At 41.6% G+C, this 15,402-nt stretch overlaps 1 protein-coding gene across 1 annotated transcript in view; it reads right to left on the bottom strand.

Moving 5' to 3' along the window:
- The window catches only part of LOC128950791 (transmembrane protease serine 11E-like), a 39,517-nt gene extending 26,507 nt beyond the window's left edge, over window positions 1–13,010 (bottom strand). The window contains exons 1-3 of the mRNA XM_054295757.1: window positions 12,847–13,010; window positions 4,273–4,394; window positions 3,458–3,576 (exon numbers count right to left, since the gene is read on the bottom strand). Coding sequence (XP_054151732.1) covers window positions 3,458–3,576; window positions 4,273–4,394; window positions 12,847–13,010 — 405 coding nt within the window. The remainder of the gene's footprint in view (window positions 1–3,457; window positions 3,577–4,272; window positions 4,395–12,846) is intronic.
- Window positions 13,011–15,402: the final 2,392 nt, after the last annotated feature.

The raw sequence follows: 15,402 nt of genomic DNA, 5'->3' as shown, positions 1-15,402 counted from the left end.
AGCCATGTACTGCAGAGATCACCTCTCTCTCACAGCTAGAAACTTGCCAGCCTTCAGCTGAGACAACTTCCACTGAGACTGATAAACTCATTTCAAGCTCTCCTGACTGCACATCCTCTTTCCTTGGGGTCAAAGATGACTTTCTACACAAGACAGAACACCCCTCCACCCTTTTTCCTGCACACAGGGCATTGACTGCAGCTGCCCAGAGTAGGCAACTGGGATCATCCCAATCACCCAGGTCTATCTGATTGTCACAGCTCCCTCTGCCCTTTGGCATGCCAGAGAGGCTGAAGAAGCAAAGCTTAAAGCAGGGCATTGGAAATCTCCTCCAGGATACTGTTAGTAAGAGAGTAGTTAGTGTCTCCAAGGCATTCTTGGGAAATCCAAAAGAATTAATACATTTTGTGGGAGAAGAAAAGGAAATCCAAGTCTGGTGAAGGAGTTGGAGAAAAATAGTGCATAAAAGTTGTGCAGAGGAGCCACACAATAAGTGAACCCACTATAAAATAGAAACTCCTTGGAGAAGGAGCTGTAAGGCTGAGACTATGCCCTTTTTATCCAGTGTAAGAGGAGACAGTCTGGCACAGAACATTTTAGCTTGGCAAGGGGAAGAGGGGCTGGTCCAACTCGAAAAGTGAGGAGGCTCTGGTGAGCTGGAATCTCTCTTTCCCTAGTGGCATTCAGTCAAGTCTGATTTTCAGGAGAGCACAAAGGAAACGCTCATAGACACTTACAGGAAGCCAGTCAAGGAGCAAAGACCTTTCATCATCTGTTCCTCAGTCCCCTCAGCTCCACCCCAGAAGACATTTTCCAGACTTTCCAGTCAGCCCTGAGATGTTGACTGGTGCACCAGCCTCATCAGCTCTCTGGCATGATCTGGCTGCATTCCCTCCCACCTTCAATGAGATAAGAGTCAGGAATGTTGTTCACACAATGGGTGTTTCTATTCAAATCTGGAAACCGAAGCAAACATCGGGCATTTGTGGCAGGTCCCAAGGAAGTCACGACATGGCTTCCATATGGAAGCAAAAACATTTTTCCTGATGAAACACCAGCTCTCAAATGAGCTCTTTTCTGGAGCTTTCTGGAGACAAATGAAGGAGAGCTTCATCAGGAAGGAGTCAGAGAAGGGAACACTTGGCAGGGAGTTGCACTAACTCAGGTAATTTGAATGCTTCTGATTATCAGAGATGATTCACTTCTGTTCACTTTGCACCAAGTATTGAGAAAGACATTGCATTTATCTGCATTGACTCACTGTTTCACAACGTGAGCTTAGGGTATCGTTACTACTATGACAATGTAAAGGCTTGGATATCCAAAACCAGCCAGGGAAAGACTGCAAAGGGTTTTGGTAAATCCAGGCAAATTAGAAAATGTGATAAAGAACTCAAGTCTTTCCTCCTGTATCACAGAGTTGCTGTGAAGATGCTGAGAATAAAAATGCAAATGTTTTGAGACAGCTGTCTGTCAAGCTATTAAGAGAATACATGTGTCTGGAAAGATTGCTTTGATTTTTATCACCACAAGATGAGTTTTGCTGTTATAAAATCAGACTTACAAGGAACATATTGTTTCACTACTGTATGGAGTTGCTTTCAATAAGGTTACAGACAATTCTCCATCTCATACATCCTTGTTAAATGGAACACCTGGAACTAAAACCACAAAAAGTCAAACTTACAGCAGGGACCATTTATAGAAGCAAAGAATTCATAAAATTTGAGAGAGGAACATAGAATTTAATGGCTGAATTAAGGAAAGCTCTTAAGAAAAATTACAGGAATGAAGGAAAGACAGCACAGTTCTGTGTATGTTTGTTATGGTGTTACTTATCAGGTGCAATTAACATGCCCTGATATAATAGTTCTCACTGCTCAACCTGCACTGGTATTTACTGTCACTACTGTCAGAACTGCTCAACACCCAGAGAGGAGAGGGGGTTTCTAAAGCATTGGCTTCCATTCAAGCATCTAAATTGATAGCCATGTTCAGAGGAAATCTGATTGCATTGGACACTGTCTGAAATAACTCCTTAGCTAAAATGGGTGTTTCTTTGCCAAAGGAGGCACATGTTTTTAAAAGAAAATGAAGAAGGAATGGATTGGGAGGAAGGGATACAACTGTAGACAGTGAAGTGTTATTCCTCAGCCTCCTTCTCAGTCCTTGCCTTTGTTCTCCCCCCTCAGCAATACAGTGTCTTCTTGGTCAGGGAGAACATTCCCTCTCCAAGGTCCTATATCACAAGGTGAAAATTATTGCAATTATTAGGCAATAGCTGTAAAGTGGTACCACCTAAGCCAACACAGCCCGTGTGAGACTCTATGCATACAGATATGCACCAGAAGTACGTCCTGGGAAATCTGGAATGGGTCCCACTAGACAAAGAGATCAGAAAGAGAACAGACACATACAGAGAAGAGCACAACTTGACTAAGATCACTGAAGCCCTCAGCAGTGGAGCTGTGAAGAATGCTAGCACTGCCAAGTCCCTACACAGCACCCTACTTCTCCAGAGCAATGTCCAGCAGAGCTCACATTTTGTTGTGGACAAGTGACATTGCCCTAAATTAAATGATAGGGGTGGGCAAAGTATTGTCCTATTAACTGGGTATCTGTGCATGGTTGCCAAACAGGAGGTAAGAGATATGCATCGGATTCTGATGAATGAAACACAAAAAGATACAAGCACAATCACGTGCTTATTGTTGTATAGAGATGAACTCTGTAATTAGCATCTCTGGGGTAGTGTCCCAAAGAGAAAACAAGAAAGGAAATTGCAATGTGTCTATTTATTTCCATAGCTACTGTATGACTGAGAGCCACTCAGCAACCTCTGCTATTTGTAGGAGGGTTTCCCAACAAAACATACCAAAGGCGCAGGAAAAGGTCTCATGTGTTGTTTTCTCAACACATAGTAGCAGCCCAACAGGTAGAGTTCCCCACCCTGTAAAGGAGAGGGTGTAAAAGAATGCTTTCCTTAGAGACAATGGGACACAAATCACAAAGCCAGACTCATGGAAAGAGAACACACACAAACAATGAGATAAGCTCAGTTGATTAGAACCTGTTGCTAAAAACACCAAGGTTGTGGGTTCAATCACTGTATGGGCATTTCACTGAAGAGTTGGAGTTCACGGTCCTTGTGAGACCCTTGCAGCTGGGAGTATTCTGTGATCCTATGACCAGTGATATAGGAGGGAGCTGAGATTATGTTAAATATCTGCTTCACCACTGCAGAGACAGAGAGAAGTGACAGGCTAGAAGATGCCAAGTGGCAAGTGCCTGGTGTGCCAGGTATAATCATGTCTCTCCTGCTATCCATTTCCTAGGTCTGCCCACCAGGGAACTGAGGGTACACCAGACTCTGTGGTCCCCAAGTGCACTGTTCACATTAATGACTCTTGTATTATCACACAGTCCTTAATGGAAAGGCACAATGATCCAAACTTACCAGTCTCTCAACCCTCTCGCTCAGGTCTCTAAACCTTCCTGAGGATTGTCTGGAAAATTCATTCTTGTACCGGATGTTGGTGATTTTTACATTGGCACTGTAATAGAACAGCTTCTGATCTGTAAGGGAAAGAAGAAGAACAGGCAATACTCAAAGTACCAAGATGAATGAACTTTAGAGAAACACATGGCACTGACTGATATCCTGACATCTAGGGAGTGGATAAGCCTTCAGCTGTATCCAACCCATTCAAATCCAGCTTCCAAAAGCTAGGAGCAATCACTTGATCCAGTTAGGTGATCTAATCCAAGTTTTCCCAGCAGTGACATTTCTGGCCAACCAACAGCACTTGGGGCTCACACAAGCTGCACCTTGCTGCTTAGTTACCTTCCTTCCTGGCCTGTCCACTCAACACCAAGCCCTGGCAGGAAGCTGCTAGTGATCAGAGAAAGGGAACAGAGAAAGACCCCAGGTAGACATGCAGAAAGCTCTGTTTGGCACTCACGTAAGGGAGACCAGACACTGGTGTGTTGACTTTATCCCAGAAGTAGATCATGAGAAAAATGTGAAACGAGTGACAGTAAATGAAAACCAACGGAAACCACAGCCCTAAATGACCCTGCAGAGCAGGAAATGTTCCTAGGAGATCTGCAAAGATGCTAAATGAGGAAGGAAAGAGAGCTCTAGAGAAGCCAGTGTTTTTTCCCCAAATAAGCTTTAGACAGATTGGTGAAAACTCGCAGTGTCATCTGGTACAACAGGGACAGAGGAAATTCACTAAGCATAGGAATAGTGATACATTATGCAAAACTTACCATATGCCAGAAAATAAACTAGGAGACCAATGGTGATAGCTGCTGCCACTGCTGCTCCAATAACGATTACAGCGATTTTCCAGGGCTCAAGATGCCTTATTTTGATAGGTGACTGACGAATTCTGGGGAAAAATAAGAACAAAGGTAGATTATTAAGAGATCCTTTTCTATTTAAGGCCCTCAACTCCCCCCCAAAAAAATTAAAATAAAGTTTTGTCCCTCAACATTAGTTGTTTCTTCCCAGCAATACTAATTGACTTCTCACCCAACACCCTTGAAAATGAAACCATGACACAAGACTATTTTGAAATAGGTGTTGGGATGTGCTAGAAGTCAAACACAGACAGGCTTGACAGTTTTAGATATTATTAGGGCCAAATCAAATAGGAGTCTTAACTAAGATTCTCATGTGACTCCCAACTAGAAATTTGCAAGACCAAAACTTATTTTTCAGATAGGTGAACTTTCACACAGCAATGTATACAGCTTTCAATTGGTTAAGCAAATCAGTTATCAGACACACTGGCATCATTGCTCCCAAAACTGCTTTGTGCAGTAAAATTGGGAAAAAGCTCCCCATACTTTGTATAGTACATATCTGTACATTATTGTAGCTGCTCAGTCCACTTCAGCCTGCAAAACAGAGCTGAACAAAAAAGAGAAAGAGATTTCAGAGAGCCAGCCTGTGTTTCCTGTCCTATTCAGACTGAATCTAAACACAAAGGCAAGTACTGCTTTAAGCAATATTTGCTGAAGTGATAGAATGACAGGGATGGGAAAAGACATGTGAGTAGGAACCTCACCAGATGCTTCTTTCTGCTGTGCTCTTAATTACATGGGTACTAATCAAAATTAACTCATGGAAAGCCAATGGACACAAAAAAAGAAGTTGGTTAGAGCAAATTCTGTCTTTGTCTATAAACTCAAAGACTTCTTTAAGAAACTTAAAGCTATTTTTCTATTATCAGCCATGACAAAACACAAACAAGAAGCCACTATTTTTGGTAAAGAGTCCTTCATTCTGTTTCAGACACCTCACCCATGCAGACATGCACACCTGCAGCCCGCCTCAGGAAAGCAGGCTGCAGGGATCCTCTCCCTTGGGTGTGAGATGCCTCAGTGAGTTCCCACATACAAAGTACACACAGCTCACTCCCAGAGCACACACCTCACGAGCCAGAAGTTTAAATGCATTCAAATAAGTTGAAATAATTGCAAGTGACCCCTGCAGCTGGTGCAGGAAAAGGACAGCAAGACACTGTGCATGGCTCATAAGTAGCAAAGCAGATCCTGATATTTCATTCTAATTCCAGTGCAATGCCTTACAATTACAATCTTATTACTTTGGCTTGGAAAACAACTGACTCAGGCCAAATATCATGATACGTGATTGAATGAAAATGGAGTAATAATTTGTCACTTGGATCTGTTCTGACTTGTTCTGCACGTCCTATTTAGTGTTTCCTTCCCTCCTGCTATCCTGTAGGACAGCCATTAACCTCTCATCAAGTTTGCGTCAAAACTCATTTGTGACTCCATAGCAAAAAAACCACCCCCAAAATGCCAGACAAACAAAACACAACCAACCAACCAACCGACCAACCGACCGACCAACCAAGAAGACCTCCAAAAAACAAAGACTGTAATTAAAGTCGTATTAACAGTTCAGAGATAAGCACCTCCAAAATTATTTCTGAAACTACTGTATGAAAATTGCCTTAAAATTTCAGCTGGAGAAATGAAAAATATGGAAGTATAAATAGTCAGGACTCTACCTCACTAACAAGAAAATTTCTAAGTTGTAGCTTTTAGGTGAAATCATAAATCACTCAGTTGAATCACTCAGTGGTGAGTTCAACATGCATTTGTTGTTTTATGGTTTGTTGGGGTTTTTTCCTCTCACTCCAGGTAATAGTCTTTTGCATGGCCTAAATGCTTTGCAAATGTGTCTATTATGTTTGAAATGAAACTGAGTTACAAGAAAAGCCAACAAAACAAACACAGAAGTGCATTTAATTTAACCTACTCTTATAATCTTGTAGATACTCTCATTTAAAAAGCAGTTGTCTTGATTAGGCTGCACAGAAGGAAAACACTTGGAAGGTCTTTCAGCTGTAATAACCCTGGCATAACCTCAGACCAAAATGCTGTGTTGGAGAAGCCCATTTGAAGGGCTGAATGCCACCTCTGCACCACAGCAGGGTGAGCCTGAAGAAATTACTGCCTATCACATCAGTGAAACAGCAGTTTCAGACCAGTTAAATAGTCTGGTCTGGGACACAGTTAAATAGAGTACTATAAATCTGAAACCTTTTCAACGTTCTCTTGTATAGAGAGTAAAACTTTTTGTAACTCTTATTCTTTATTTCTTGTATTTCAAGTTCCATGTTGTTATTAACAGAAGCCCCAGTCCACAACAGTTACTCACACGTGTAATGCTACTCACACATATGACTTTCACCTAATTCATGAAACCTGTTTAAGAACATCATTTCAAAGACGTGCAGAGGGGTTTCAGTGCCAGCTTCTAAACTGAATTTCCTCAAACAAGAAGCTGTTTGACAAATTAATCTTAGAAAGTCACTTAACGGGGGGAGGAGGTGCTGTTTGGGATTTGGATATCTTTTTTCTTGATTTTTATCTTAAACTTTCCCCCTTCCTTTTATATATAAACAAGAAACATCTGTTAAATTTTATCCTCCACTTCTTATTTCTTTTAAAAATGAAAATTTGTTTTAAAAACAAAAGGTATTTTTGAGCAAAACATCCTTGGTTAGGCTGTATCATCTGCACAAACATGCTGCAGACCAAGAGGATTTCTAATCCAGTTTTTCAAAGATATCTGTGAGACAAACCCACAAAGATTATTGAACTGATAATTTTTTATTCTCATTAACTTTGAATGTTTTTACTGCTTTGCTGCACTTTCTAAGGTTCATTCCTCAGAAATTAATTATTTTATCTGACATGTCCCACTGTGTAAACTTGAACAGCATTTACAGGTATTCAGTACACACAAGAGAAATATTTGTTATTTGCCAGAACAGTTATTGTGCCAGAACTGAAACAACTGAGATCCATGTGATGACCTGTCAGGGCTTGAACACTCTGGAGAGAGCTGATAAAAGTTCAACACGGGGAATTTATTTTTCTCAGACAAAGAGGCAAGCAGTCTTTGCTTACTCCATGGGAGCTATGTGCTCAAAGCAAGGGAACAGAAACTGAATGAAATGCACACTAAGACTAAAAACACTCCAGCTGGGAAAGTCACTGAAGTCCTCCAGAGCAGAAGTGGAACTTTCATGCCTGAACCAAATACCTGAAGATGAAAGCTCCCCACTGACCTCAGAGGGCTTTCTGACAAGGTCCCTTCTGCCTGCAGCTTAAGTGGCCTGTCCCTCTTCCCCAGGAACTCTGCTCTTTCCCAGGAAACCATGTCTGTGCAGTAATCTTAAATGCACTGCAAACAAGGACTGGATTTCATCTCTTGACAGAAGACTGCTATGTCGCAGATTAAGATTTTTCCAATGAGGAAGAGGATTGAAATACTTGCTGGCAAAGAGAAACAAAAAAAATTGCCATAGAATTGTCTACACTGACATAATGATTTTACTTCTTTCTCCTCTCTTGGTTTCCTAGTAATTCCCAATATTGTCGCAGCTTTTTCAACTGAAATTCAGCTGACATTTTCCCAGAAATACCCACTGAAACCTCCCCTGAACAGTGGTATGTGATTTGGAGCCCTGCATTCCATACTTGGGTTCCTTCACATCATACAAAAAGAAGCCTTTCAGGAACCTTTTCCTCAACAAGGAGCTCACACCAATGAATGCAAAGCCAGAGGGATCCCTCCTGTTTGCATTGTAGAAGGCATAAGAAAAACACAGTTAATTATGTCTGACTTTTAGTAACAGAAATGTATCAAAAGAAAAATGTCAGTCTCAAAGGAAAATTTAAAATATTGCCTAATATCCAAACTTGGGTTTTTAAGGATGTTTAGTTAATAAATGATAAACATTGCATTAAATAAATCATAAATGCACTTGCCTCACTGCAGCCTGAAACTCTTAGTTTATAGAAGAAATTAGTATATTTTGCCTACTGAAATTCAGCTTCACTTCTTGCAAAGAAGCAGAATTAAAACTGCCATCTAGGAGTCAAACTGCCTGCTTCAGAGGAAAAGCCTCCAAGATTTTCCTCACCAGGGCTGGAAGCACTCTAGGACACCAGTGGAGGTTCTCCATTACCTGCAGTGAGCTCTGTGCCAGAGGCAGTGTCCAGCCAAGTCAGCATGCACCAGGAAAGAGAGCACAGGCTCTGCTTTGGCACCCACCCACTGGCAGTGGCTGCTCAGGAAAGGTGCTGACAGGACAGGCTGATGAAAAGCCAAACCCAAAACAGTCACCTGCAGATGATCTCCTGTGGGCTATTACATGTCCTCTGCTTTTCGTCCTTCCTATAAGAGAGGCATGCTTAGATTGACAAAACTTCACCACAGTTTTAGGACACATATAGTACCTATTTCTTAAGGTGCTTTGAGGAAAAAAAAAAAGATAAAAATCACTATAGCAGTAGTTTTAATATTACATTACAATGCAATGTAATAAAACAAATACACAAATAGTAGGGCAGTGATGTGCTTCAATTTGTTTACTGAAATAATCTCTTTACTGGTACATAACATCACTCCCAAGGAGCTCTGCAACTCTGATACAGCTCTTCTGCTGGTGTGCACCTGTGACAGCTTATGTGGACTCAGAATCTGACCCAAAGCCTCCACCTTCCTCTGTAGTTTAAATGCTCATATTTCTGGATAATAATACCTATTTCTGTGCTTTATACTTTATGTCCTGGTTTTGACTGGGATACAGCTAATTTTCTTCTTAGTAGCTGGTACAGAGCCATGTTTTAGGCTTAGTGTGAGAATACTGTGGGTAACACAGTGATGATTTGGTTGTGGCTCAGCAGTGCTCACTGTCAGTCGAGGACTTTCCAGTTTCCCACACTCTGGCAGTGAGCAGATGGGAAAGGAGCTGAGATGGAGCATGTCCAGGACAGCTGACATTAACTGGCCACAGGGATATTCCATACCACAGAGCATCATGCCCAGTATATAAATGGGGGGAAGGTTGGCTGGAAGGGGACATGGGCTGGGCATTGGTCAGTGGGTGAGCAGTTGCATTGTACGTCAGTTGTCATTCTTGGGATTTTTTTTTGTTCCCTCTCGATTATTAATAATAATAATTTCAATTAATAGACTGCTCTTATCTCAACCTATTGGTTTTTACCTTTTTTTCCCCTAAATATCCTCCCCATCCCACTGGGATGAGGGGTGGTGTGTATGGGGTGTGAGTGGCACTTCGCTGCTGTGTGAGGTTAAACCACAATATATAATAAACAGTTGTTAGGCTGGGTAGGTAAACAGTGAAATGCTGTAATCCAGCAATGTATTTTCACTGAACAGAGATGGACAAATTTCTTCATGGGAAAAATGCTGCTGAAATTAGAGAAATGTCCCTAGACAGGTGGTTCAGCTGATATTGAAACCCCAGGAAACTCTCCAGTGACAGAGAAATTGGATAATTTCCGTGTTCAATTCTGCATAAAATCTGTCTCCCTGTTATCACCAAATCTGTCCACAGACTACATGAAGCTTTCAGATTGTCTAGTATCAGAAGCATGTCAAATTAAGCCATCCCAAGCTTTGTGTTAGCTTTGCTTCATTCAAAAGGAGGATCTGCATTTAGTAAAAAAACACAAACATGGAAGGAGTATGTGGTAGAAGCAGAATGCCTTGACTTGCAAAGCTTATGCTGACCCAAAATGCCCAATTATAAAACTGCATGGAGAAAAAACAATAAAGGGAAATACTTCTGAAACACCCTCTAAAAGGAACAGCAGAGGCCAGAAAAGCTGCTGGGATTACCCTGGGGCTTGCTCAGGGATGAAGATGACAAGATTTTAAGGCTCAGGATGAGGTCTTGTCTCATCCTAGTTTTCCTGTCTAAATTGGCCAGAAACTGAGGGAAATCAGCAAGGAAACATCAATGGTTCCAATATGAGTCAAATCAGCTGTGTGGTGAGTTCCAGAAGCAAAAATATTTCACTAGAGTTTCCTGAATTCAGGATCTGCTCTGGGACAATCTGGGCAGGATAGGTTTCTCTTTGGCACCATGCAGGAACCACATCTGCCTCCTGCAATAATCAAGGTAAACTCCCACTAATGCCAGTGGCACATGAGTGTCCTTGCACCAGGCCTGGCATCCATTTCCTGCTACACCTCAGCAGCCTGTAATTTGCATTCATTTTGCCCACCTACTGCATGACAAATTGGTGCAAGTGGCACTGCATTTCCACCTGCATATTCACTTTTGGACTGCCATATGCAGCACCAGTGAGGTCTGCACCTCACCCTTCCAGGGCACGAGAGCTTCACAAGGAAGCTGCAGAGAGGACACTGCGCCTGCTTCCCAGAGTGCAGGACACAGCACAACAGCAGGACAAGACCAGCAAGGCCGTCTACTCCACCCAGGTTTCCACAGCAGCTTTGCTTCCTGAAGGATTTTACAGAGCACATGTTCCAACTTAGCTTGAAATGCTTTGAAAAGAGACATCTGGGAACTGGATAAAGCTAATTGTGAACCCCCACTCTTACAAGGGACTAAGGCAGAGGGGGATGAGCTCAAACAGCAAAGCTTACAGCTCCACACTCAGAGCCACATCCCTGCCCAGCAAAGAATTCTGGTCACACAGGGGCTTTGATTAAGACTAGGCAGTTTCCCTCCTTTCCCAAATGTAAATATCCAACACAGATTTCCCCCAATGTACTTTAGATTTTATAATAATTTAAACAACCATTGAAACAATTAAATCCTTTCCTAAATAGGAAGCAACTGAACTGTACTCAGAGGTTATTTAACTACCCTCTAGCACACTGTCATTAAAATTATTTACACCATTGCTGATATCACAAGGGCATGGCAAGGAGAATTACATCTAACTAGAAAAAAAAAAAGGCTTTTCAATTCTGTTAGGTAGAGAACTCTCTTTTAGTTTTCCCTGCTTATGTAATAAACACAAACTGATAATCACAACTGATGGGGATTTCTTCTTTTCCTGACAGATAGAGTAGCATATATTTTAAGTTATGGATATTAAATGGAGCATAAAATCTTTGGGTATTGAGCAGGTATACTACTAAGCAGCACAGAGCCCAAAGATGAACTTCATCCTCTCCTGGCAAATTTTAGACTATTGACTAAAATTATATTGTTTCCACAAAATGAGAACAACACTTCAGTGGGCACAAAGAATAAGTTTTGTCCATCCAGAAACAATGTTCCTATTTCAGCATGCCCTGAAATTATTTTAAAAGCCCAACTTTTAAAAATACTGACGATGGAAAAAATAAGTAGTATCTTGCAATCATCCACAGCCATTTGCCCAAAGCAACACAGAGAGATTAATATTGTAGTCTTTAACAATCACACACGAAAATTCAACCATCCTGCCAGATCATTAGTATGCTAAAAAATAATTCAATTTATTTTGAATTTTGTCCCTGAAGTCATACTTTTCAGCTTCATCAACTGCTAGGACAACAAAAAAAACCCCACATTCCTGGGAGACTGAGCATTCCCCTATTGCCATAGGAATCCAGAATCCAGTGAGTTAAACAGAAATTACAAATTCCAAGATATTTACTGTACATCTAGAACCCAATCTCTGTTCTGACCCAAGAGACAATAGCAGAGTGTTGCACCTGGAAGACTTATTTTTGTAAAAATACTCTGAACTTTCCAGTGCTTTCTGAAGTATTGTTATGGTAAAACAAAACTAAGGATATCCAGAATTTCTGACTGCCTGAAATATCTTCTGATGCAAACCACCTAATCATTCCTCCTGAAAATCATGGTTTCTTCGTTAAAATAAAAGGGTTAAAACCAGAATGATGAACACCGATAGTGTTCCCCTTATGTAGTTGTGCTGCCATTACTTATTTAACCAGGATTTTTTGCAGGATTTGGGGGAAATAATATTGCAAGTACACCTGACCAAACCCCATGTTTTTCAAAAATCATGTTACTAGCACTTGATTTTGACAAAAGAGCTTCTTGGTTTCTCCCCTACTCTGCTGTAGGCAGATTAAGATGATCAGAAGGAAGAAAAGATAAGTGTCAACCTGACATCATCCTTCTAAACAGACAGCAAATCATTGTACTCCTGACCATGCTAGAGAAGGATTTCCTTCTGCATTTCTCACTCCAGCCACGTTACTCTTTTCATCCAGACCACAACCTCCAAAACCACCCTTTCATCCTGCAATTTCCTCTTCAGCTTTCCCTCTGTTTATCATCTCTTTTCAGAATGCACATTTCAAACAGATCCAGGATGTACCCCAGGTCTAAAATGATGAAAGAGGCATAGATAGAGCATTGAGAAGAAAAGGTCAGAAAAACCAGATTTCTCCCCTGGATCTATGTCCTTGATGCCCTAAAGCTTTCCCATAGACAGTACCCTTTACCACCATTACACCTCCAAGTTAAACTTGCCAGGTTCAAGCATGCCACCTACTTCTGAAGATCCCATGGTAGGTCCCGGTAGGCCTGGTAGCCTTTCTGGCCTCCAATGAAGGCTTGGCTAAAGTCTGGGCTGCGCAGAGAATGGTGCTGAAAAACGCAGGAGTCGCATTGACTGGTGTGACGGGAAGGGAAAGCTGTTGAATGAAGATCCTTCATTGAGGCACGGTTGGCGCAACACCCAGCACCCTGTGGGTTATTGCAAAATGAGGGAACGAACTTCAGAATAAAAACAAACAGAGGTAAGCATGGAGTTGATAAGGAGACTGCAACCTTCCGATCAGCTCCGCATCAAAGAGCTCCCCAGGCAGAGATGGAGTGAGCAGATAAACCGGCCCAAGCAAGAAGACTTGTTCTTCGCCACAGCGAAACAGGAAGTGCCTGAGATTTCCCTTTTCCAGCACTCCCTTTCTGTCCAGCTTGTATCCCTACTGCAGGCCTTGCCCTGAGTGGCTGCACCTTCTACCACGTGCTCACTGTAAAACCCACAGCGGAGAGGCACCGCGCTGTCCGCAACGCTAGGTCACTTCTGAGAGAGCCACACAAAAACAAATATGGACATAAATAGCTTGGTCAGCCAAGCCTCATCTACCTCGGTGCTCACTCATCCACAGCTGTCCTGGACTCCCTTGGCATCAGGGACAAGACAACTATAAGTATCCAGCCTCCTAATTACATGTTAGTCATTTAATGGTTGGCATAACCCCGCCTGTGGAAAATGCTTACTCTGTGAAACGGGCCACCAATCTCCTTGGAATTCCCTTCTCCCAGCACAAACGTGATTCTTCAGAGCCATCTGGAAAGGGGAAAAAATGGAGATTCACTAGTGAGAAAATGTGCATTTACATCAAAAGTCGAAAATCACAAACCAAAAAGTAAAATTACAAGAAAGCAAATCTGTTTTCTGCTGTTTGATGCACTTGCATTGCACGTGCCAAAAAGCGTGAAGCATTTGGTTTTCCCATGAAGTCTCAAGATTTCAGTTATTTTTGTTGGAACATTCACTCTGTTCCAGAAACAGCCTCAGCATAAAGGGAGAGGAAGAAAGAAAAAAGACAAGAGGAAAATTTGATTAAAATCTTACCAAAACATACCAAGTCGTTTTCCATCTTTCCCCAAAGTTATCCATTCACAGTCATTTCAATGCAATTGTAGGAGCATCTGGGCAGGCCCTTTTGAGGACAGTGGGAAGAGCTGAACACATCTGCTGTTTCTGCAACACTGATTTCTTCATTTGCTTTGATCAAATAAATTGGGTTTTTTGGCTTTTCTGAGCTCCCTGTGGAAAGGGCATTGTTGCAGTTGCCTGCCTTACCTGAGACTTTACTGACTGAGGACACAGGTACCTGTCAAGCACTATTATTATCCCTGGGTTGTACTTTCCATTCCCCACCACCCATCCTGCTATTTTCTTTTTCAAAATCAGTAAAACTCAGAAAAGATTGTACACAAAGGACTCCCTGCTCCACCCAGAAACACACACATCCCCACAGGAAATCAAGTACTTGATGGAGTGATGGAGATTGATTGACTCCTCCTTCAATACGTGAGTCAAGAAAATACCTTAGAATTCCTTGTTGGGGTCTTTTTCCTCCTTTTTTCCCCCATTTGTTTGTTTTTGTATTTTCTTTTTTTCTTTTCTATGCTGGGAAAAGGTGGCACTTGAAGTGCTTACCCTGTGAGATGCAGAAAATTCTCCCTGATGTGTGCAGAAGTTCAGTGGCAAACTGACCACCTGATCAGGTAAAAATGTATTACAGGAGAAATAGGTTTTAGCAAACAGCTAGATTTTGAGACATCACTTACCTGAAATCTTGAGCCCTGAAACAAAGATGAAAACCATTCATTAGAATTGCAAATGTTCTCAGGAAGAAGGGCCAGAGAAAAGGAATTGGACAACAGATGAATTAATTTCTGGTAGCTTTCAGATCACACTAGGACAGACTACTCCTATTGTTACTCCACAGTATGAATAACAAAGATATTCCTAAAAAAATATTTCATTTTCTTACAATCAAGAATATTTTGCAACCTGCCTAATAAAACTTTAAGTAGGTTGCCTTTGTTTGCAAATTAATTACACACTAAAATGAGCTGTCCTGCAAAATAGTGTGAAATAAGGAAATACACTTGCTTCTTTCAGATGATGCAAAATCAATTTACACATACCTGTGCCCCAGGAACAATGGTACAGACAGACCAAGAAAAGACAATAATTAACAAATAATTTTACTCACAATAAATTATCAAGTTGTAAAGTGCTTGGTATTAGGGTGTCATTCAGTAAGCCAGGCAATTAGTAACCTTTTTTTGGTTAATACTAGGGAAGCAGTACGGAAACTAGCTATCAAGGCGTGGGGTGGAAATCCAAGAATGTGGGTGCACAGGATTTTGTGAATGAAAGTGTAAAAAGATGTAATGACCATTCTCTCTGTTTAACCCTGCAAAGTCAGCCCAGCCGGTCAGACAGACTGCTTGCCTAAGTAGGGTAATGACAGACTGCCCGGGTTTGTGTTTGCACACTCACACAGCCTCACGGGCTCCAGAGACA

Source organism: Melozone crissalis, unplaced genomic scaffold, assembly GCF_028551555.1.
Source record: "Melozone crissalis strain CALT ecotype California unplaced genomic scaffold, PUWL_Pcris_2 ptg000006l_1, whole genome shotgun sequence".
Classification (NCBI taxonomy): domain Eukaryota; kingdom Metazoa; phylum Chordata; class Aves; order Passeriformes; family Passerellidae; genus Melozone; species Melozone crissalis.
Note: the sequence above shows the minus strand (reverse complement) of the source record. Positions and strands in the feature narration are given on the sequence as shown.